Source organism: Lissotriton vulgaris, chromosome 11, assembly GCF_964263255.1.
Source record: "Lissotriton vulgaris chromosome 11, aLisVul1.2, whole genome shotgun sequence".
NCBI classification, from domain to species: Eukaryota; Metazoa; Chordata; class Amphibia; order Caudata; family Salamandridae; genus Lissotriton; species Lissotriton vulgaris.
The window spans coordinates 419564551-419589991 of NC_141699.1; the positions used below are offsets into that span (position 1 = coordinate 419564551).

Genomic DNA, 25441 nt, shown 5'->3' on the forward strand with positions numbered 1-25441 from the left:
GGCACGCCGAATGCCAAGGCTCACAGTCTTAAACCCACTTAATGTCTCTTTAATCCATTACTTGAAACTCCCTTACCCTTTATATAACTATTAAAGGTTCCAGCATTCCCCCTTTGTTTTGCAGTCTGCTTTGCTCCGTCTTTCAAATTTGCTTTTTCCCCCTCTTGCTCTTAGTAAGTATCTGATGGAGAAAATAAGTGTCAGTCCCTAAAAATAGGTTCTGGTGCCCCCCCCCCCCCTCCACCCCCCCACCGGCAACCACAGGCTCAAATTTAGCACTGTAAATGCCCCACCAGGGGCAGCATCAATGCTGCTCAGCCGGCTCTCTCCAACTGACATTCATCCCAATCAGGGACTCGTCCACATTCTACCACATCACACTCACACTGGCTGAGCAGCAGGGAACTGGGAACTATGGAGACGATGCATAGCAACAACCACAGGTTACAACACACACATACATCTCTGCAGCAAGTCCATTAAGCGGCAGCGCCTTGAGAGCAGTATGCTATACATGTGTTATAACTGACTAAACTCTGGAGATTTTTTTACCAGCACTAAATCTTGAGACTTGCAGTATAGCCATTGATCTCTGTGGCACATGACTTAACATACTAAGCTAAATTAAAACGCTGCCTCCTGCCATTAATACATTAAGCCAGAACTGTGTTAAAATCCTATTGCTAATTGGTTATTTTTTTGTAGACACAGTTTGCAAACCAACATTTGCAATGCAGTATGTCTTACATTTGCGAGAGTTTAAGTTATTGGCATTGTGAATTTAATTGTTTTGATAATGAACACATAAATAAAAGGTACTGTCATTTACAATGCCAATAGCTCAAATCCTGTAAATGCAAGACCTATTTCTTTTTAAAGAATGGGCCGCCATTGTCCTGGGCTGCTTGGAAAGTGAAAGCACGCATGGTGCACTGACTGTTGCAGGAAAGCATGTCGGGCCTCCAGTAGGAGAAATTCATTACGGAAAATAGTGCTTACAGACTAAATAACTCTGTAACTTTCCTGCTGCGTGCTGAGACGATCCCGCATGCTTGAGCAATGTGCTGAGGAGAACTTGTCTCCTATCCCATGGTTAAATTTGCCGGATTCATTCCAATAGCCACGAGGTCAATATGTCTATAAGGAGTAGAACTAATTGATTTCAACTACCCCTTGCTGCACTAAGATTTTTTATATTTGTATTGGAGAAACAATCAAATCATCAGCAACCGCTATGTTTTTCTCTCTCGTTACTGGAAATTGTTATGTCGGATTCTCAGCTAAAATGTATGTCCTAATAATGACCTGAAATGAATAACAAAGGTTGAAACGCCATCGACACAACTGTGGCCGCAACTTATGAAGAACCATTGTTTTGTTTGTGGCATTTTCAGTGTTGTTCTGAAACCCCCTCTTTTATGTAATTCTTTCTGTCCACCACCTGTCTGTTTTTTGTAGTTCATATCAATTTTTATATGTACCAGTATATATTTCTGAGCCTTATCTTAGAAGTGTTTTTACTGGTTACATTTTGTATGTATTTCCAGATATTCTTTATATGGGCCCTTATTGTTTCTCTATTTTTCACTTTTTTATGCATGTATAGATATTTGTTGTCTTTAATAATTGTCTATTGCTAGTATTTGTTTGCCCAAATTGTAACTTCACATACCTTGAACAATTTTTCGGATAAAATACAGTCTAAATTAGACATACTGGATAACAGGAGTAAAAGGGCCAGTCCTCATGGGAGTTTACAAATGAAGACACTGCAATACTAAGGAGGGACTACCAAGCCTATTAACGAATCAGAAGCTAGCAATTACAAAGGACAATGACACAAGCCAATGACAAATAGGCGCATAGAGTGGGCGCGGTTTCAAGTCCATACTCCAATACAGCAGACCTCTCAGAGCAGCGCGTGCGCTGCCCAGGCTTGACCTAAAAATAATGCATATTTCTTGCTAGACCACAATATTCAATGTCACTTATAGCACCCCTTCAACTTTCATGATCTGGACCTTCCCGACTCCAGCCCCTTTCTGCCTTCACTCCGCTATTCTGTGGGCTACCAGAATTCATTTCTTCTGTTTTCAGCACTGACCTCACATTGGAAACTGAACTTTAACCTGCATTTTATACTACCATACAGCTCAGAGAGCCTCTAACAAACCCCCCTATTGTTCAGAGTAGTCCAGATTGCTTCCCTCATTAGCACCGGAGTCCAGACACCATCATTTTCTGCAAACGAGTCTGCGCCTATCATCTTGCAATGCAGCAGTATGCACCTTATTCATCTTGAAGCCAAACCTGAGCCTTTCTTCATATCCTGCATTTCCCTATGATTCCCACCTTGCTATGCAGCCCAAATTGTGGTCAAAAGCTATTCCAAAAATCCAGACTTAGTCTACGATCCAGAAGACACTTTCATTCCTGCCCAGCAGCCCACTCCCCACCTTTCTCTTGATAACAGAATGGGGCTCTCCTCTTTGTCTGAAAAGCAAACCACTCTCACTTGCATCCAAGACTTCACCTCACACCGTTCCCTATGACCCAGACAGTGCCTCACATAGTACACACAGACTGAACATCACACCTCTAATTACACAATTGGCCTCTGTCCCACACCCTGCGTCTGCGATGCAATCATGATTTTGGAGGGGGACTGGTCACTGGGCCAAACTGGGTTGCTAGTAACTCGTAATGGGACACAGAGACTACAAACTTTACATGCATTAATAGCTTGAGAAACTAAAATGTGTTCATTTCTTGGTTTAACCCTCTGAGGACTTGCAAAGTGATATGTAGAGGGTACTGCACCTTTGTTCCCCCTGATATGACGTTACGCCTGAAATCAAAACGCTACAGTGTCTAGCTGCGTTTCCATTCACTTTCCACACCTGCTCATACTAGGGCATAACATAGACTGAAGAAATTCTGGAATTGAGTCTGTGGACCTATCACGCTGCCTTAGGGTTGGAAGTAGCCAATCTGCCCAGACACTGCAGACAGCAGTTTAGCACTACATGGCACACACTGAATGTGGTACTTACTGCTATGTGTCCCACTGTACATGCTTCAGAACAGTGACTGAGGCAAGAGTTGGACTTTAGGAAATGATGTGTGGTGCATGCTGGATTCAGTGAAAGTTTGGTGGGGCAGTTGAGGTAGTAAGGAAGGGTGTGCAGTTCTCTGAGCTGCAGGATCTACAGTGGGGTGCAGTCTGCCATTCAGGTTGCAGCCTTTTCTATAAAGGTACATGCATGGCACATTCTTGGCTCAACACAACCTGTAAGGCAGTGCGGGCTGTAGGGAAAGGTATGAGCTAAAGCCTAGATTCAGTGGAAAGGCTCGAGTTGGTCTAAGCTTAAGATGAAGATATAAAGCCGATCTTGTAGTTGGCCACTGATACGTGTTCTCTTGTTGCCACTTGTAGATGCAGGCAATGCAACAAGCAGCGCACCAGCACCAAATGTTGCAGAACTACTACCTTCAGCAGCAACTGGCTGGAACAATGCAGCAGCAACAACAGTTACTGGCGCAACAGGCAGCAATGCAGCAGAAGGTGGCGGTGATACCTCCGAAGCAGCAGCCTCCACAACCCTCGCAGCAGCAGCCGCCAGTAACCACTTCAGTGGCCGCCCTTCCACAACCCTCGAATGAACAACCAGTAAGAAATGTTATTTTGACTCGATGGAGTTAATGCAGGTAGTGAAACTTGTTGATAAGTCAGGCCAATAAATACAATTAAACAGAAGTGCAAGTGTAAATAAGCAGTCTTTTTTACTATGTTTAGCTTAGGTGATTGGTATCTGTCCCAGTCTCAATGCCAGTTAAATACTGCTCTATCTTCTAAACTTCCCCTTTTCTCTGTATCTTGAATTTCATCCCCACTGAGATCACGTTTAAGTCGATGAGCACGGAAATAAAAAAAAACATATAAACATGTCAAGCAAGTGGTCTGGTAGGCATTATAACTAAAAGCTTTTTCTACAGTTTTAAGAAGACTGTCCAACAGCATGAATAGTGATTCTATTGTTCTTTGTAGAGATGTAAAAAAAAAAAAAGGTGTAAGATGCTGTGGAACCTTAGAGCTCTTTCTAGAAGGATCAAAACGCAGCACAGTAACTTACATTTTGTGGAATCCTGAGCCTGCGGTGACAGAGCAAATGCAGTAGAATCTAAATCGATGTTGTTTTGTATTTGCCACTCATGGGTATCAAGTCCAAGTAAAATTTCCATGCATTAAAGGGATGACTCTTCCCTTCTCAAACCTCTTTTATTCATGAAATTATAAAAGTATCCAATAATTATAATATACTACACCATTCAGAAAAGATATTGGTAACAATAGTAACGTTTGATTATGGTTTGGTATGAATTTATACTGAAAAGGTGCTGTACAACAAATCTGCACAAATCTTTAAAAAAAAAAAGGAAATCTAGTTTAAAATTGGCCTGTAAAGGTTCTTGCAGACGCTTCCGAGGGTATAATATTGGGGGCGGGTAAACAGTGTTTCTCATATTAACCGCCATACGAAACTTTTAATCTATTCAGCAAAAAAACGCGCAAAAGAATTATACCCAACTTGGTGTGAAATTAGAACTTCCCTAAGTAGAGTACATTTGATTGGTTTTGTGTTAACCTAATCTGTAGTTTGTGAGAGATTTTGCTTTTGGAAAAAGATACGAGTTGGGTTTCAAATTATTAAATTATAAAGATCTTCACAGTAGAAAAGGTGATTATTTGATCTGTCTAATCTTTAGTGCTGACATCGTACACATCCTTGGTTCTTTTAGCTTCAAGCCATAAAAGCTTCTGGAGGAAAGAGGGCCAAGTGGACCAGACAATTCTGGGGTGGCTTTTAGGTCGGGGTCCAATCCAAAGCCCCTGGATTGAATTGTTGGTGGTGCATGTATTTGTGATAAGCTGACGCTGCTAGGGAGATAAATACCACCATTCTCCTCAGAAGGCATGCTTGCTTTAGGATTTCAGGTTATTTATTTATTTTTTTTAAACCTTTACTTATCAAATGCACAATACACAGCGTCTACCTACAACCCATTCGGGCCGGCTGCTATGACAAGAAAGCAAAGTATCCACCATATTACACTGCGGAAAAGGCCGTATATCGCTCCATTACGGTGTAGTGGCATAAAACATCATATATAGGATACTGAAGGTTCAATTTTGTAATTTTGTCGAAGTTAAACAAACAACAAAAACAGATACATGGTAAAGCAATGGCAGGTTCACGGGAGGGGAGAAAAAGCTGGAAATCAGTGTATAAGAATGGAAGTAGATCTACTAGGGGAGGGAAACAATGAAAGGAGTGTTAAGAATGGACGCTGATTAAGGGAACGTCAATTATGGGGAGGAGGGAATGGTGTCAGTGTAATCAAGTGGCGGGGGTACAAATGTCACCACGGTATTCGTTCCATTGCGCCCAAATTCTACCCCATTTCCTAGGACGACTCCGAGCTTCATAAACCGTCTTCTCCCGAAACATGCACCAATCCATGTTATCTTTCCAGGCACTAAGTCCAGGCGGTCTGTGGAAGCCCCAGAGCTGCGCATGTCCCTTCTGGCAACCATGTTGCCCAGGGTGATCCAAAAGGTCTGAGCGGCCGTACAATCCGTAGGCTCCCATACATTAAGCAGGCAGCGCCTTGCCTCAGGAAGGAGAGGGACCCCAGTAACACGCCCCATCACATCGTGGATCCTAGACCAGAAAGCGGCAATAACCGGGCATTCCCACAAAACATGAAGAAAAGTACCATTCATACCACAGCCACGCCTACACAATTAATCAGTTGCGAGCCCCATTCGTACCAGACGCATACCAGTCACATAGACTCGATGGAGGATCTTCAATTGCACAAAACGGAGCCGAGCCGGAATAGCCACCTCCTTAGGGGAGGAAATCGCCATTTGCCAGTCTTCGTCATCCAATTCGAGACCATCTGCTACCCAGGAGGCCCGAAGCTTCACCAGAAGGTCAGCCCTAGTGTTAATGAGTTTTTTATAATTTAAGGAAATCGTACTATCCGGGACGTGGCCGTCAAGAATACGATCTTCCAGCGGGGACGACTGGGTGAAAGGCAGAAAGCAGGGCGTGTCGCACCTGAAGGTAGCGAAAATACTCCTTGTCATCCAGTTGATACTCTACCTTCAGGGCCTCAAATGATTTTACTGTTCCTCTGGCCCAAAGATCCTCCACCTTGCTGATACCAATCATATCCCATCTATCAAACCCTTTCGTCCGCCACAGGTTACCCAGCCGTTCAGAATCATACAGCGGGGTCATGCGCGTCAATCTATCACCCCAACCTGTAGCCACAGTCGCATCTTTCCAGGCACGTACGGCACACTTCGTGGGACAAGTTAAGAGCCGGAGTGGTGACTTCGAATATAAGGCTGTATTGAAGTTGCCGCCCGGCAACAAGAGTTTATCCATAGCGAAAGCGGGAGCGGGTCCTGGAGAGTACGTCACATGGTTAATTGCACTTAATTGTGAGGCCCAGTAATAACGTCTGATATCAGGCAGAGCAATACCGCCATCATACCAGGGGAGCGTGAGTTTTGATAGGGAGATACGGGCTCGTTCGTCCCAAATCAACTGCCTCTGAAGGCCTTCAACCTCGCGGAAATAGCGAGCGGGAACAGGATCGAAAAAGTTCTATAAGGCATATAAAAACCGGGGGAGGGACATCATTTTAAAAAGTGCCGCTCGTCCCAATGGAGACAAGGGCAAATCACGCCACCTTCGTACATCCTGCTTGAGGCGACGAAGAGGAGCGTAAAGATTACGATCATAGCGCACTGAGGAGTCCATGGAAATAAAAATTCCCAAATATTTAAAGCCATCCTCTGCCACCTGGATCGGGAACCTACGAGGCAGCGGAGGCAACACCCCCGCTATAACATAGACACACGACTTGGTCCAGTTAATAACAAGCCCGGAGTTCTTACCAAAGGAGGTGAGAACATCGAAGATCACGTTTAGAGACTTCTGAGGTGAGGTGAAATAGAGAAGGATATCATCAGCGTAGAGTGAGAAGCGATCTTCCAGATCAGGTGTCCACCGGATCCCTTTAATCGAAGGCTCCCAGCGAAGCCACGCTGCAAGGGATTCCAATGCCAATGCTAAGAGAAGTGGGGATAGCGGGCATCCCTGACGGGTGCCACGTCCCAATGGAAATGAATCAGAGCCTCTGCCGTTCACCACGACTTGGGCTAACGGTTGTTCATATAGGAGTCTCACCCATGCTATGAAGCTAGGACCAAAACCAAACTTGGAAAGGGCCGCCCACAAATATGGCCACTCAATGGTGTTGAAGGCCATTGTAGCATCCAGGGAGGCCACTACTGCAGGCTCAGTGAGAGCCTCAGCTCTCGCGAGAACGCAATGGAGTCTACGGAGATTAAGGGCTGTGTTTCGATGGGGAATGAAACCGGACTGATCCGGATGGATCAAGTCGCAGATTACAGACAATAGACGATTAGCCAGGACTTTGGCCAGAATTTTAGGCTCGGCGTTGAGCAACGAGATGGGGCGATAAGAGGTGCATCGGTCACGAGGCTTGCCATCCTTGTAGATGACCACTATGGTAGCCAAGCGCTGTTCGGATGGAAGGACGCCCGCCTCGAATGCATCAAGAAACATAGTGCGCAAATGGGCAGCCATTTTGTCCGGTCGGAGTTTATAGAGCTCAATAGGCAATCCATTGGGCCCCATCGCTTTGCCAGATCGCAAGGACCCAATGGCAAGAGCGATCTCGTCCACTGTGATAGGAGCCTCCAGAGCTAATCTATCCTCTTCCGAGACACAAGGTAGTGCAATGTCGCGCAAAAGTAAACAGGAGTCAGCCTCATCACGGTCACTCACTGATCTGTACACCGTTCGGAAATGATCCACAAAACAGTCAACGATCTCCCCCGGATCAGTCACACATTCACCATTCTCACAAGTGATAACGGGCACCACACGATTCAGTCTCTCAGCCTTGTCCAGCCACACCAGGAGTTTACTAGCCTCGTCACCCACATAGTAAAGACGGCCTAGCTGATTCATACGCATCACCTTAGCGGCATCAGTCACCAGGGCTCTATAATCTGCCTGCTTCAGTTCTAAGGAGTGTAAAAGTGCAGGCGTATCATCTCCACCCAACCCACTTTCGAGCGTGGTTATTTCGGCCTCAAGGGCCGACACAGCCTCCCTCCTAGCCTTCCTGTCAGCTGCAATAAGGGACAACGCGGAACCCCGTATAACTGTTTTAAAGGCCTCCCACAGGGTCGTAGGGGAAGGGACCGAACCCACATTCTCATCAAAATAACAATCGATCGCCTTAACCAAATTCGAGCGAAGCTGAGGATTCCTAAAGTGCCAGGGGGGAACAGGAGGGACTCTGCTTCTGGAAAAGCCTCCCACCGAAACCTCGAGTAACAAGGGGGAATGGTCAAAGATACCCCTAGGGAGATGCCGGATTTCACGCACCCAGGAGGAGTTAGCAGTTAGCATCAAAAAATAATCAATCCTTGAGAGGCTGCCATGAGCACCAGAGTGAAAAGTGTACTGAGTTTGTGAGGGGTGCAACATCCGCCAAACATCCACCAACCCGAAGGTTTCAGTCAAGTCAGTCAGCCACATCTGGGACAATGGCAGAACTCTAGGGGGCAGCCGGTCACACTCGCCCGACATTACCAAATTGAAATCCCCACCTATGATCAGAAGACCATCCGGAAGCCCTAGAAGAGTCCTACCAAGGTCAGCATAAGTGGTAGCCTGCAGTCCCGGGGGAACATAAACAGCAACAATTACAATCAGCTTCCCCTCCCATCTCCCCGAGACAGCAGCATATCGACCCCGATCATCGAGGGTGACATCATCTATTTCAAGGGCCAAGGAGGATTTCACCATTATACCAACCCCTCGGGATCCGGAAGTAAAGCCAGCGTGAGCCACAAGTCGATTACCTCGGCGGTCCAGAGCCTTACAAGCATTGCCTATCAAGTGGGTTTCCTGGAGTAAGACAATATCAGGGGAATGACGTCTGATAAACTGCAGCACAATACCACGTTTGTTCCTGTCTCCCAAACCATTAACGTTCCAAGATAGCACTTTCATGTCCCCCCCCCCCCCCCCCCCCCCCCCCCCATTCCAGTAAAACTCCTAAACCACCCCCTCCCGGAGCCTCAGAGCAAGGATACATGCAAGCGATACAGTACCATCTAAAAGGAAAAACATAGAACACAAAACACAACCAAGACCCCACCTCCCACCCCCCAACCAAGAACCCGTTACAACACCCCCCACCCTGCACCCCTGCTGACTCATAAGTCACCCCAAACTGCAGTGTGCCTGTCTACACAAAGAACCCCTGAGGAGGAAAGGCGAGACTGCCCCAACCCGCCCCACCCCTGGGCCTAAAGGTGAAAGCATATAAAATACTCTGCGAAAAGTTACAACCCAAAATCGGACCTCAGGACCCAAAGTCACTCCTGCGCCGTTGCGACTCCGTCCGCGCCACCGGGGCCTCCGCTCTCGGCGTCATCCTTTGGCAATGAGTCCAGCCAGTCACTGACACTGTCCGGTTGATCGAAGAAGAAAGCACGTTCCCTGTATTCGATACGTAGGCGAGCAGGGAACAGCATCGCATATTTAAGTCCCAAGTCTCTCAGGCGACGTTTCACTCCCAGGACTCCGGATCGTTGCCGCTGCACTTGAGGAGTAAAGTCAGTGTAGATAGAAATGGAGCTGTTCTCAAACTTCAGCGGGCCGTGCTTACGAGAGGCCTGAAGAATGACGTCCCTGTCCCGAAAGTAAAATAGCCTAGCGATAATAGGGCTCGGGGGAGCCCCCGGCTTGACCTGTCCACCCGGGAAGCGGTACGCACGCTCAACCGCAAAGAACTTACTAAGGCCTGCGGGAGCAAGTTTGGCAACAATTAATTCCTCGACCAGTAAATCGATCGAGGCAGCACCACTGTCCTCCGGTACCCCAACCAGGCGGATGTTGTTCCGTCGGGCCCTGTTATCGTACTCCTCCATACGTCTGGCCAGCAGATCATGCGACGACCGCAGATTCCCGATCTCCGACTGCGCTTCCGCCATGTCCGTCACCAGACTGGTAGCTTTAAGGTCCAATGCCTTGACCCTCTCATTAGTTTTAGCCAAGTCGGCTCGAATAAGGGTAACATTGGACACAATGGCCTCGTATTGCTGACCCATATCTGCCTTGAGTCCTGTAATGGCGGCCAGTAGGTCTTGAAGGGACACCTCCGATGCGGCCGTCATGTCTGTCCCCGGGTCCTCGATACTGCGGCTGGCAGCGCTGGGGGATCCTCTTGGCTGTGTATAACGATCTATCACGTTAGTCTGGACCGATCCCCCACGATTGGTGACTTTTCTGCGCTTCTCCAGCTCGGGTTTCATTGCCATGTTAAAAGCAGCACCCCGTTGGGTCTTCCCGGGTGCGATAAAATGGCAGGGACCCTCCGGGCTCCGAAGTTCGCAGTCTCACAAAAATTCACAGACCGCTGATCCGGGGCTGTGATGAAGACTCACAGCTGGGTAGACCACCAAAGCCAGGAGTGCAGGTTAGGTCCCAGGCAGTCAGTTCAAGGATGGAAGAGAAACCGAAAGTGAAAGTGACACACCACCGGTTGAGCAGATGCCAGGCGACCGTTGTTGTTGAATTACTGCTCGGCCATCCAAAGCAGCAGAGTCCCCGGTCTCGTCCGGAGCTAGGCCAAAAAACTTAGGACGACGTAGATATGGTTCCCGAAGTCCGATCTCGGCCCCCAAAAGTGCAGCAGCATCAGCAAGAGTAGCGCTTCAAAAGCCCATCAAAGTAACCAGGATTTCAGAAGGATAGATCAATAAGGGCGGCGCGGGTCTCGGGAGCTCTCTGCTCACGCGACCATCTTGGATGCCCGCGTAGCTCCTCCAGGATTTCAGGTTTTAAACCTGAGGTACAACAATCCATTTTAAACACCCCTTTTGACAAAGAACACCTGTGTGGTCCTGTAGTCAACCAATTCCTAGACAAAATTAAAAAAGATACCGAAGTGGCAAAGTCCATGGGAGCAGTCCAGTCCCCGTCAAATAGAGGCTCCTTTTGTCACTCTTTTTACAGAGGAGAGTCCAAAACCACATCCTTCGACCCACCCTAATGCTTCCACTTACAAAAGCAATTCCCGATCTTCATCCTCCAGAGGTTTTTATAGAGAAGGGTATAGAGGAAATGATTCCAAAGGTGGGGGTAGAGGCGCCTGAACATGCAACAACCCTTCACCTAAAAAACAGTGACTTGCCCACACTTTTCCCCCCCATCACTTAACACCTGTTGGGGATAGACTTCAACAGTTTCTCCCCATATGTCAATCCATAACAACTGACAAATGCGTGATTGACAATATCCGTCATGGTTATTGCTTGGAGCTTACCACCATTCCTCCAAACATTCCACCTTGTACTTACAAGCTATCATCAGACCACTTACAGTTACTCATTCAAGAAGTGCAATCCCTCTTACAGAAAGGAGCCACAGAACCAGTTCCATTACACTCCCAAGGTTCAGAGATGTATTCTCTATATTTCTTCATTCCCAAAAAGGAAGGCTCCTTAAGACCCATTCTGGACCTCAAAGTGTTAAACCAGTACTCAGAACATTTTCCTATGGTAATAATTCAACAGGTGCTTCTGCTTCTACAGCAAGGCGATTTTATGCCCACACTGGACTTAAGACGCATACTTTCACATTCCCATACATCCAGCTCATCGCAAATTCCTCCGATTTGTGATAGCAGCCAAACACAATCAGTTCAAAGTACTTCCATTTGGGGTAACTACTGCACCAAGAGTGTTCACCAAATGTCTAGCAGTAGTGGCAGCTCATCTCAGAAAACAGATCCACATCTTCCTGAGCCTAGACAACTGGCTCATCAAAGCCAGCACCCACCAAAAGTGTCTACAACACACTCCGGTCACACTAGACTTACTCCACCAGTTGGGCTTCACGGTAAACGCAACAAAGTCTCACCTGCAGCCTCCACAGACACAATCTTATCTAAGAGCCACTCTTGACACTCCAAGTTCTAGCCTCTCTCAATACAGCCAGAATACGCAATATTCAAGCTCTGTTACTTCAGTTTGAGGCCAACCAAAAATGACCAGCCACAACCTTCATGCATTTGCAAGGGATGATGGCATCATGCATAGCAATAGTGCCTCATGTAAAAGTACACATGCATCCCCTACAAGAATGCTTGGCACATCGGTGGAATCCATGACGGTGTCGATTGACAGATCTAGTGTTGGTACACCGCCGCACCCGTCGCTCTCTGCAGTGGTGGAATATACAAAATGTATCAAAATAGCGGCCCTTCATTGACCCTATTCCACAGATAGAGATAAGTCGGCTGTTAGCACTATCCGGTTGAGGTGCCCATCTCCTAGATTACACAGTCCAGGGTCTCTGGGACACCAAGCACAAACATCTACACATCAACTATCTAGAGCTTCTAGCAGTATTTCTAGCACTCAAAGCTTTTCAGTCTTACCTCATAGTCAAAGTTGTCTTAGTCCACCCAGACCACATCACAGCTATGTTCTATATACAAAAACAATGGGGGGGGGACACACTGTCTCCAACTCTCACGCCTCTCTCGGACCATTTGGAGTTGGGCAATCCATCACACAGTACATCTCCTGTCAGAACACCTTCCAGGAGTGAACAATCCAATTGCCGACCTCCTCAGCAGAAGGAGACGGCAAATACATGAGTGGGAATTTCATCCTCAAGTTCTCCTTCCATATTTTTGAGAATGGGGATTCCCACAAATAGATCTGTTCACCACAGTGGACAACGCAAAATGCCCAAACTTCGCCTCCAGGTTCCCACACCCTCTCTCCAAAAGCAATGCCCTATGGATGAATTAGTCAGGGATATTTGCCTACACTTTTCTGCCTCTCCCACTCCTTCCATTTCTGGTTCAAAGCTCAGGGAAACACTGACACTGATTCTAGTAGCCCCCACATGGGTCATCAGCCTTGGTTCACCACACTGTTAGAACTATCAGTGGTTCCACATCAAAAGCTGCATATTATAGACTACTAGCCGCAGATTCCTTAACGTAGGATTATCCCCAGGCGTGAGACTGGATCCGGAAAACTTTTTGCCACAGCATTCCTGCGCATCACTCGACTTCGCCCAGGCGTTGTCAGCGTACCTGACGTCAGTGAGGTCACATAAGTCCCACCCTGGCGCGCCTATGTCAGTTTTTTCCTTTTCCGCGTGCAACGCAGATCTGGATCGTGCTCCGGGCCTGTTCAGGCCTTTCCCTTTCGCTTATTGTGTTGTGTGTGGGAACAGTGTGTGAATGCCTTTGGGCTTTAAGACGTGCTCGTCTTGTGCGCGCCAGACGTCGGTGACGGATCCTCACCTCATCTGCATGTGGTGTTTACGGGAACACCAAGACTCCACTGATTGTGAGACGTGCCATTAGATGAAACCGAAGCCCCGGCAGGAGCCACCGGATGAAACTTCTCTCAGCTCTCATGTCCAGGTCGGCGTCGTCACCACGCCCGGCCCTGCGGAGGGTTTTCGGAACCGTCGCCATCAGTCTTCGACATCGTCCCTCTCCCAGGTCGCAACAGGGTCACTCACCTGTCTGTAAGTGTTGCAGTTTGTCCCCGAGGGCTGGTTCTCGGCCTGTTGGGGGCGCAGGCTCTCCGCGGGTGGTGCGGCCCCGCGTGTCGTCCTCCTATCCGCCGTATCCCGGTGTAGGGGCGACTAGAGCCCAGATGGAGACATATGCTGCGGCTTTGCAGGCCTCGCTTTATTCTCCTCCTCCTCCTTCTTCCCCTTCTGGGACGTCAGCGGATCCCTTGCAGTGCGGGGGCACTCCGCGGCGTTACCAGCGGCTCCTGCGCCGACTGGTTCGGATCCAGGTTTGGAGGATGTGGCGCCGTTGGGGTGCGGCCCTTCGGGGGTCCCTCCTTCTGCACACGGCGCCGCTGCTTCGCCGCAAACTCCCGCGGGAGTCCCTGTGGTGTCACGGGAGGTTGCCGGGACTCAGGTCGCACCCCCGAGTTCCACTCGGTCCTCGGGACAGACGGTGGTCTCGGCCGAGGAGACGCCACTTCGGCACCGGTAGTTGCTGGCCCTGGCGGAGCCACATGAACTGGCGGAGGGCCCTTCTCGTCCAGTCATGGGCCGAGGTTGGCGGGGGACCCCTCGTCCTTCCTCGGGTCTCTCTGAGGTCGGGTTGATGCCTTTCCGGCGCCGTTCCCTTGCCCGACCTAGCCCTGGTCTCCTGCGCCGAGCACTGTGGCGGAGGTCATTCTGGCGTCGCCCTTGGCATCGGACGACTATGTCCTACCTCAGATTGCGGACTCTACGGCACCAGGCTGACGTCAGGCCGGTGACTTGTCCTCGGACGCCTGTTCTCCAGAGGGTCGACGCTTGCTGGTGCCATCCTCGCCAGAGACGGGCCAGCGCGTCGTAGCTTTTTCCCCGATGTCGTCTAAGGACGGCTCCTCGCCGCAGTCTTTGCCGGAGGCGCAGCAGGTCCCCCCATTCCTCAGTCCCTCTTCCTCCTTTCCGAACCTGGCCCTTACTTCCTCCAGTGGGCTTGGGGGACGGCTGCCTTAGCTTGCAGCCGATGCCTACTGAGGAGCTGCTTTCCCCACCGCGGGGCCCTACCGAGGCGGGTTTGACCTTCGCTTGCACGGTTTCCACAGCGGTAGGAATTTTGCACATGGGTGATCCAGCTGCCCATTTCCCCGCGGATCATCTTCTGGAGGTTCTCCATCAGGGCTCTGGTGGTAGAAAGCTGCTGCTTCTCTTTGAACTTTCGCTCCATTCTTCTCTTTTGGGGACTTGGGGCCGTCCCGCCACGGGGGACCCGGTACCCCAACACCTTCTGCACCACTACCATCCGGCGCCGCATGATCTGGTGTGTCTTTCCCTCCACCATTCTACCAGAGGCCTTCTTTTACAGAATGCCTTTTCCGCTCTGCCGCCGCTGTTGTCTCCCCTGTCACAGGAGGTCCTCTGGTGGGACTCCTAGAGGCGCAATATATTCGCCTCAACCAGTGCAGCTCTGTGGGCCTTTAACACGCTGTGTGTTTTGGCTAGGGCCACTTCTTGATTGTGGGACTCGGCGAGTCACTTATGTCTGCTGCTTCTCAGGAGGGTGCCTGTTGATTTGAGGCACCATGTGTTGGATGGCCGGGAGCTGGCGGCGTTTATGTTTCGCTCCGCTCTGGAAATCTCTGAGGTGCTTGGTCGTGCCATGGCTTCTTCAGTTGCACTTCATCGCTATGCCTGGCTTCCGGACAGTGTGTTCCAGGAGAACGTTCGGGAACGGCTGGTGGACCTTTCGATGGCGCTCTTTTATTCCACGCCCCTGGGGACTTGGCCATTCAGAGGTTCTTGGTGGGGCTTTGGCCTCCTCCTCCTCCTCCTTCTCCCCCTCAGTGACCTGTGAGTTGATCTGGTTTTTGGGAGGTGTTAGGTTGGGGGAGGGGGAGAGACTCTGAGCTAGTAGTTTTTCTAGCAGGTGCAAAGTGGGTTTTACTCTCCAGCTGAAGGTGTAAATACCTCATTTGACTAAGTCTATGTAAAATCCTACAATTTGTAGTGGCCCCGTGTTGGGCATTAGACAAGAACCAACAAAACGTGTAAACTTGCACAGATAGTTTGGGGTGTGAATGTGCATTTAGTTTGAATGTGTGGATTGATTGTGTTAGTTCTCTACCTGGTTATGCATAGATCGTTATATGAATTTTTGACCATTTATCATGGTGTTCTGTTGTTAATCTGTGTACACAAGGACTGAACTGCTGAATTTTTTTAATGAAAATAATGTGAAAAGCAATAAGAATGAAAACATAATTTAAATAAAAAAGAAAATGAAAATGAGAGATATGTGAATTTGTGTTTGACTGTGCCCATGTCTGAATCTAGAGGCTAAAACCCTCAGGGAAACAGAGAGGTCACGAGGGAGCTTTTCTTAAATTGGTAAATACCTCATTAACCTTTGTTGTCTTGTTCTGGCACATAATTGTTTCTGGTAGAAATAAAATTGGTTAATTATATTAGGATTCACATTTGTCCTTTTCAGGTCTCATTCTCTGCGTTGTGTTAATGTGTTGAATACATTGACTAAACTCTTGATACATTTGAAGAGTTCAATAGTATTTGTAATTTTCCACATGGCTCTGCAGCAAAAGAGGTCGAGTCAGTGCAGCAGTCTAAAGCTGAATATGCATGTTTTGAAACTGTTAAAAATGTATTTGTCCCTCCCAGGTTTATAACGATCCTATGTCCTTAATATTGTCTTAAAGGGGGTGAGATCTGGCTAAATTAGAAAATTTGAATGTTGAGCGCTTCACTAGAGACAGTTGAGTGGATTAAAGTGAATAACGGCTGATACAGGCAGTTTGCTCCAAAATTCCAATGTCTGTCTTTGTGATTTTCCCTTTTTGATTTAAAAATGTGACCCCTCCATGGGTGGCATGTTCTAATAGCCTTATTGCTTTTCTGCCTTGGCCTACACCAGTTGGTAAAGGTTCTTTTCCTTACGACTCGGGTCTATAACTTGGATCCATGTCTTTAACAAGCCCTCTGCAGTGGATTAAAATATCTATTAACACATCCTAGGGTCTCAATAGTTTTTCCAGTCATACAGTATTAGGGGAATATCATATTAGCAGAGCAGATAGCTGAGGCTCATCAAAAATCCATAGGTTCCAAAGCAATACAAATAAAAATGAGCAGCACAGTAGGCATAAAATATCACAATATGTAATTTGAATAATACACATTTATTATCATTAAACTGTAATCTGACAAAGACGTGCAAGAGAATAGTCCTTTCTAATTTTAATAAATGCAAAACAAATACACTGAAAATAAAATGGATAGACACTTAATGAGACAAACATTAATTTTAGGTCTGGCAAAGTTGAAATTTGTTCATCCATACATATCGAACAAGGCACAGCCATTATAACATCAAAGACTTTCAAAAAGACAACACACATACAGGTACGTTTAGGCCTGTACACTCTGGGACACTACAGACCCAGCTGTACACTGTGGCTGCATCTCAGAGCATGATGTGCTGGATAACCAAAAAGGCTTGGGGATGAGCGGGCAGACTCTCCAGACCAGGCTCTCTTGTCTGTGTACCCTGAGCCGATCGTAAAAGCACACTGAACTGTTCAATTGGTTCCCAAACTTGTGGGATGGAGTGGCTGTCTCCTGTCCCTTGAAGTGAACTATTTGATTTAAAAAAATAAAAAAAGGGCAAATCTTTAAAAACATCAATTTCCACAATTACTCTTGGATGACAGCACACTTAACGCAGAGAAAAGAGACGAGAGGAGAGGCAAAACAAATGGAACAGCTGACAATACACAGGCCTTTTTTTCAAACTACAGAAAACCATACTGATGTGGACTTACTTTTGTTTCTGGATGGAGCAACAGTGCACCATTCTTTATTGGTCAATATGTCTACTGGGAAGATCTGATCGACTTGCAGCTTCTGTTGTCTCTGGTTCATGCTCTGACTAAGGGGAACTGGCCATTGATTGTCTCTACATCTTAAACACCAAGTAACATCTGTTTGGTGTGTGCACTTTAAAAAATCAACTGAATGACTAATATTTTCATTTTATCACAATCTCCAAATGAGACTCCTGCCTTACTAGTTATAATTTGCACATGATGTGTACTACCATGTCTCATGTATTCCTATGTAGAATTATTGAATTTAATGTTCCTTTAAACTCTCTCCCCTGTTTCCCGCCTTACTATTGCAAGGATATATTCGGACTGGTCTGAGTTAAAATAGCTGAGATGGGTCAAGTATAAAAGGTGCAATCCTTTTTGTTTTATATAAACATACACACATTTTAAGAAGCATCTTCGATGTTAAAAAACAGAAAGGGGTCCCGGGAACTCTCATGATAGATGCAGCTGCCTCGGGTTTCAATTCTCATGAGCACAGGTAGTCCATCTTCATTAAATGGTTTTGCTCAGAGAGTGAGGAAGGATTTGTGACACCCCTTCTGAAGAAAAGGCACTTTGCATTAATGTATGTTCGAGGCATGTGGGCTGCTGAACTCATATCTGTGCATAGATCGCCGCCTAGTGTTGGGTTCGGATGATTGCACATTGTTGTCCTGGAAGAGTCTTCGAAGTATCACGAGATAGGTGGCTCCTCCCTTGGACTACAGTGCGCATGGGCATCCTCTCCATCATCAGATTGTTTTTTTTCCGCCATTGGATTCGGATGTAATTTCTTAACTCTGAGTTCGGAATCGAATCAAAACTTTCTAAAAGGCCAAAAGGCCTTCGGGGTCGTCGGTATTGATCAGTGCCGACAACTTTATTCCTTTGTTTTCTACTCAGGACGTCGAATCGGGCCGCGTGGCCTTTTCGACACCAAGGGACCGATCGTTGATGGAACGAAGTCCATTCAAAAGATGCCCCAACTGTAACTCGAAATATCCACACATAGATAAACACCCTGTGTGTAACAAGTGTTTATCTCCAGAACACAATGAAGCCGACTGCTTAGCTTGTGCACAAGTTCGATCAAAGAAGACACTTCGGATTCGAAGAGCAGCGAGGCAGACGATGCAGAAGCCAGAGCCTGACCCGGAAAATATCTTTGAAGATGACGAAGAGGTCGTCGAAGCTGAAGACTCAGATCAGCAGTCGGAGCAGGGGTCAGGACATGACTCCAACTACTACGTCGACGAAGAAGACTTCGTCGAGGTAGGGGACGACGATCCAGGCATCGGAGCTGTCGAGGACGACTCCGGCGAGGACACTAAGCCAACCGTGAGTACGGAGCCCAGTACATTTACTGATACGCTTCCAGAGGCTCAGGTCGAGGCATCGCCGGAAGGCCTTAGCCAAGATCATAACATCGATTCTATAGCCCCGCAATTCAGCCCGGCTAAGAATATGACGAGAGCCATTGGTGCAGCATTACCATAGCTTGGTAAAATCGAAATTGAAAGTAATGGAACCAAAACATAAACTGATAGACTTTACAGTCTTCGGACCGAGAGGTGTGGATCCATCGGAGCCGACCAAAAACAAAATGGTCGTCGACCCGGCTGGGTCACATATAAGGGTCGTCGAGCCGAGAGCCAGTACACCCATGGCCACGCCTAAGCTAAAGGTCGTCGAACCGACGAGATCGATGTCGACACCAAGCAACACCAACAAAGGACTCCAGCAGAAGACGGTTGTCGAACCGAAACAGAAAGTCGACAAACCATGGCCGGTGCACACAAAGACACTCGAGCCGAAGGCAAGGATCGAACCAAAGTGTCGGTCGAGCCAAGGCAGCAAAACATCGCTCCGAAGCAGCAAGCTCCGAAGACGACACGAGGCCAAAAAGTGGTTATCGAACAAACGAGAAAAGCCGGGTCGATAACAATTACGGTCCGAAGAAGTTCATACAGACCAAAAAGACTGTTGATACACAGAAGTTCCTCGGACCTATAAAATTTGGTCTTCCAACACACGTGAAGCCAAGAGCGGTCGAACCAACAACCGAAATCGAACCGACACAAACCAAAAAGGCGATAACGGGGAAAAGGGCTAAAGCACCTGAAGAGCAAGAGCCCTCAACAAATGAACAGTCAAAACTGTATGTTGACCCCAATACTGGCAGAGTTACCCTATATAGGAGGAAAATCAGACCAGACACTTACGCTGAGACCTATAAGATACCACTCAAAAAGAAAAACACTTCTACATCTCCAACTCTCTTTGAGCCTATCAGACCACATGTGCAAGAGACTTATACATATTCTCCCACACGCACAGATAAGGATGTGGAATATGAGGATAATGAACTGTACAATTATCCGGTGGACAATGACCAGGACAACCAGAATCAACCATGGTCTGACCCTGTAGATCCTGCAGACTCTCAGCCCATTCCAGACAATACTGCATACCCTGTTAAGACTTCGCCTACAGAGGACACAGCTGCTTTCAATGCATTGATAGAAAGAGCAGCATACAATAACCACGTGGAAATGCATGCAAACCCCATTGAGGAAGACTTCCTCTTTGACACTTTCAACACTTCTGAAAGATCAGTCAAAACATTGCCAATGTTAAAAGGGGTGCTTAAACACGCAGGGGACATATTTAAGGAAACAACCAGGGCACGGGTCATTAACCCCAGAATACAGAGGAAATATAGGCCAGCACCAGTGGACCCTACATACATTAAGGGACAGCTGCCTTTAGACTCTTTGGTAGTATCCAATGCATGTAAACGTGCTAATTCTCAGACTACTGGCGAGGCTCCACCTCCAGACAAGGAGTCTAAAATTCTGGAGGCTTCAGGCAAAAGGGTAGCTGCTCAAGCAGCTAACATACGGAGAATTTCAAACACACAAGCCCTGTTAGCCAGGTATGACAGGGCACACTGACACACTAGAGCAAATTCTCCAGCATCTATCTGACCTTTATAAGGAACAAGCAGAGTTCCTAATACAAGAGGGAAAGCTAATATCTAACGCCTCCATTAAATGTGCACTAGATGCGGCAGACAGCAGCCAGTGCTATCAATACCAGTGTCATGCTCAGAAGACATGGGTGGCTCCGCATCTCTCGGTTTAAAAATGAGGGTCAGAGCACTTTACTCAATCAACCTGTAAACCCTGATTATTTATTTGGTCCTAATGTGGACACAATATTAGACAAAATGAAGAAGGATACCGAGACAGCCAAGTCTATGGGAGCCTTGCAGTCACAACAATACAGAGGCGGCTCCTTTTGTCGCTCTGGGAACAGAGGAGCTGCAAGAAGAGGCTCAACACAGCAAACCTCATACAACAAAGGGAACACGCAAAACACCTACAACAAAAACAGTAGAGGTGGATACCGTGGCAATAACAAGGGTAGAAGACGAGGGAATAACACCACCAGATCCTCTACCAATACCAAACAGTGACTTCTTGTCACTACCCCCAGACCATGTAACACCGGTCGGGGGAAGGTTACAGCAGTTCCTGCCAGTCTGGGAAAACATAACTACAGACAGGTGGGTGAGGCAAATTATCCAGCATGGCTATTGCCTAGAATTAACCTCCACACCACCCAACATACCTCCAAGACACCGTCCTAGGTTCGCAGAACACCTACACTTATTACAACAAGAAGTCCTCAGCATGCTACAAAAAGGGGCCATAGAACTAGTACCAGGGTACAGGGGTGTACTCACTGTACTTCCTAATCCCCAAGAAGGACGGGTCTCTCAGACCAAAAAATCTCTACAGCAGGTATTACCACTGTTGCGTCAAGGAGACTTCCTCGCAACACTAGACCTCAAAGACGCATATTTCCATATACCGATACACCCAGCACACAGGAAATATCTCCGGTTTACAATACAAAATCAGCACTACCAATTCAAAGTCCTTCCTTTTGGGATGACAACAGCCCGAGAGTATTCACCAAGTGCCTAGCGACAGTAGCTGCACATCTGAGAAGACAGCATATGGTAAGTAGCATATTCCTTTCCCTAAAAAAATGTGAAAAGCTATCTGGCTCAAAGCTGCCTTCATCACGACCTCACTAATAATACAACTATAAAATATTTTGAAATCGAAAAACAGTTGAAATCTGTTCTTGCAAGCTGGATATTACAATCAATAGGGTTTGAGTAACTACCAACAAAATTGAAAAACTGGGCGGAATGAGGGAGAAGATAAAACTGCTTGAACACCAAGCATCCATAAAAGTATATGCTCCTGGAAAAATCCCTAAGGAAGCTGTTGGAAGCCGTATGCGTTCACGTGAAGCAACCAGATTTTGCCATGTTTCTGAAGCACCCCACATTTGAAGTGTTTCTACCTGAATCCCACCACTAAACAACCACTGTGCCCCATTCTATTGGTCTATTGGTCCATTCTCTGGAGTTCCAGTCCCCCAACTCATGAAAGTTTTCAAAAGGCGATTAAGACAAATTTGGCCTCTACTTTTCCATCCTGGAAATGAAATGCCTGCTTCAAAAATTATTTTAAATATATAATACCTCCTTCGCGTATTTATTGCGTTTTCAGTTACAGAAATCTGCAAAGGTCGTAATTTGTGTGTGCTAGTAGGTGGCATTTTGGCAATGTCTCTTGGAGAAAGTCTGTTTTTCAGTGTGTGAAAGAACTAAAATCCTCGTTTCTGTGCGGTCCAGATTTTCCTGGTAACTCGAATCTAAATGTACCTAGTAAACAGATCATTCGTTTTAAAAATGACTATTTTTTTTTTTTTCACAACCAATTTTATTAAGCAAATGATCATCACAAATGTGGCATCTCCACACATCGAGAACACCACAACAAAATCAATACAGCAATTACACAGGCAGCAAGTAATAGAACAGATTCAGAATAGGCTTAGTATAGAGATTCCCCAAAACCCTACCCTAACCCCCAACGCTACCTCCCCCCCCATTCTAAGAACCCCCAACCCCCCCCCTACCACACGTGTATATATAGCAACAGGGAAGAGTCATATGTGGGTGTAATTCCACCAGGGCGTTACTGCTGCGGGCCAAGATTGTCACTGCGATCAGATGTCCTCCTCCTGCTCCGCCGGGGGGTCCAAGGACAGACCACGGTAGTCGGCCCAACGCTTCCAAATTTTGTAGTGTTTGCGCGGACACCCCCTCGCCTCAAAGACCGGCCCCTCCAGACCCATGAAATAGTCCAGCCCAGCCTTCCACGCCGACAAGGGGGGAGCCCTCACCGACTTCCACGCTCGGGCCAAGTCCCGCTTAGCCACGACCAGCCCCAATAGCAACAAGTGGCGCTTATAAACATTACCACCAATCCCTTCCATGATATGCAAGAGGCCCAGCCGGTGAGTACGGGGAAGATCCCAGCCCAGGACCTCAGCCAGACAACTCCACACGCCCCTCCAGAACCCAGTCAATCGGCCACACGACCACACCGTATGCACCAGAGAGGCAGGCACCACTCCACAGCGCAGGCATTCCGAGGACGCAATCAACCCAGCCTTCCACAACCGCTCACGGGTATAATAGGCACGATGCAGATATTTGAATTGGATTAGCCGAAGCCGGATCGCAATGGCGGTTCCACGTGGGGATTCCAGTGCCTCCCTCCAATCGTCGTCATCAAGGGGGCCCACATCCACTTCCCACGCCTCCCGAAGGGAGTGTAGGGTGGAGGAGCAATGAATTACAAGTGCCTGGTAGATCCTAGAGACCTTCCTGTCCCCCAGGTCCCCCATAAATACCTTGGCCTCTACTGGACTAAATTCCGGCAGGGAGTCGAGACCGGCGATGCTCGGGGCGAGGGCATGCCGCAGCTGGAGGTAGCGGAAGAACTGGGACTGAGGCATGTGGAACTCTGCACGGAGCTCCTCGAAGGATTTGAGGGTGGTGCCCGACACAACCTGGCCCAGCTGAGTAATCCCGATGGTCTCCCAGCCCTCAAACCCGGTTAGGGCCGCCAGCTCCGGGAGCAAACCATTATGCCAAAGCGGCGTCTCAGCCGTCAACCTGCCCCACCATCCCATACGGCGCAATGACTGTCGCCACACCGCAAAGACCACTCCGGTGAACGATGGCAATGCACGGCGCAAGCGAGCGGAATAAAGAATTGTGTGGAGCGTGTGGTCGCCCATGAGCAACCGTTCCAGGGCATAAGCCGGGTCTCTCCTATCACCATACCACCAATCATTTAGGACCAGCAGGTGGGAAGCCTGGTAGTAAGAGAGGAGGTCCGAGGTGGCCAGGCCACCACTGTATGTGGACAGAAAGCACGTCTTCAACGCCACTCTGGCAGCACCACCACCCCACAGGAAGCGGCCCAGTACTGAGTTAACCTGACGGAACCACTCCAGGCCAATGGGGTATGGGAAGTTCTGGATTTGGTACAGGAGCCGCGGAAGCGCCACCATCTTGAAGATGGCCGATCTCCCAAAGATAGTAAGCGGCATTCTAGCCCATGTCTTAACATCAGCCTGAACCCGCTCCCACACCGGCAAGACTCCACGCGCCCAGGCCACGGCCCGCGACTCCGAGAGAAAAACTCCCAGATACTTTAGGCCATCCGAGGCCACTCGCAACTCAGCAGCCCAGGGGTCAGCAACCACACCACCGCCCAGCACCCACAGGGTCGATTTATTCAGGTTAAGGTGAAGGCCCGAGACCCCGCCAAACTCCCGCATGATTTCCAGAACTCGGGGACCCGATCGCCGTAGGTCCGTAAGGAAGAGGAGGACGTCATCCGCATACAGTGCAATCCTATCCACCAGATCCTCATTCCAAACGAAACCGCGCAGCCGGTCATCCGCCTGTATCCGCGACGCCAGAGGTTCCATGGCGAGGGCAAACAGGTACGGGGACAGCGGGCAACCCTGCCGAGTACCACGACCCACTTGGAAGCGCCCAGAGGTAGCACCGGCCACGCGGACCGAGGCCGTAACGTTGGTGTAGAGGAGACGAATGTACGACAGGAAGACCGGCCCCAGGTTGAGGCGGGCCAACAGTGTGAACAGATATGCCCAGCTCACCGAATCAAAGGCCCGGTCCATGTCCGCTAGGAGGAGTGCCGCCTGCTCATCTCTAGCACCCATAGCATCCACCGCTGCCTGCGCCCGCCGAATATTATGTCGAGTGGCCCTGCGAGGCATGAATCCAGCCTGATCGGGGTGAACTAGGTCAGCAACGTGGGGCAGGAGGCGGTTTGCCAAGGCCTTAGCCAGAACTTTGGCCTCAATGTTGAGGAGGGAAATCGGCCTGTACGAGTCATGCCGGTCCGGTGCCCTGCCCGGCTTCAAAAATACCACGATTTCCGCATGTCGCCAATCTGGTGGCAGCTCTCCCCGAGCCCGCGCCTCCTCCAGTGCACAGCGATAGTGGGGCCCCAGCTGGACGTGAAACTTTTTGTAGAATTCACTTGGGTAGCCACTCGGGCCGGGCGCCTTACCCGCATTCAGTTGACCAAGGGCCTCTCCGAGCTCCTCAGCCGTAAGTGGGGCGTCCAGTGCGGTTCTGGTCTCATCGGGGATGGCTTGCGGTAGTAGGTCGTCAAGATACGCGGAGATCTCGCTCGCCTCTAAATGATCCCGGGGAGCGTATTGCGCCTCGTAATAACGGGCAAAGCTAGCCGCCAGCAAGTCCGGGTCGGTCATGACCGAACCGTCATCTGCGGTAAGGCCCGGCAACACTAGGGGCTGGAAGTTCGCCTGGCACAATCTATGCAGCATAGTACAGGACTTGTCGCCCCACTGATACACCCTGCTGCGCGTGGCGAGCCACGCCTGCCTGGCTTCCTCATAAAGAACAGAGGCGTATGCTTGCTGGGCCTGCAAGAGCTGCCTCACAATGCCCTCGTCGCTCCCAAGCCGGCCACGCTGCTCCAGCTC

At 48.5% G+C, this 25441-nt stretch overlaps 1 protein-coding gene across 8 annotated transcripts in view; it reads left to right on the forward strand.

Annotated features, from left to right (window-relative positions):
- Window positions 1–25441, forward strand: part of AAK1 (AP2 associated kinase 1) — a 363094-nt gene that overhangs the window by 154371 nt on the left and 183282 nt on the right. For all 8 annotated transcript variants that reach the window (XM_086943487.1, XM_086943480.1, XM_086943481.1 and 5 more), the window contains exon 13: window positions 3437–3670. In XM_086943487.1, the coding sequence (XP_086799613.1) occupies window positions 3437–3670 (234 nt within the window). The remainder of the gene's footprint in view (window positions 1–3436; window positions 3671–25441) is intronic.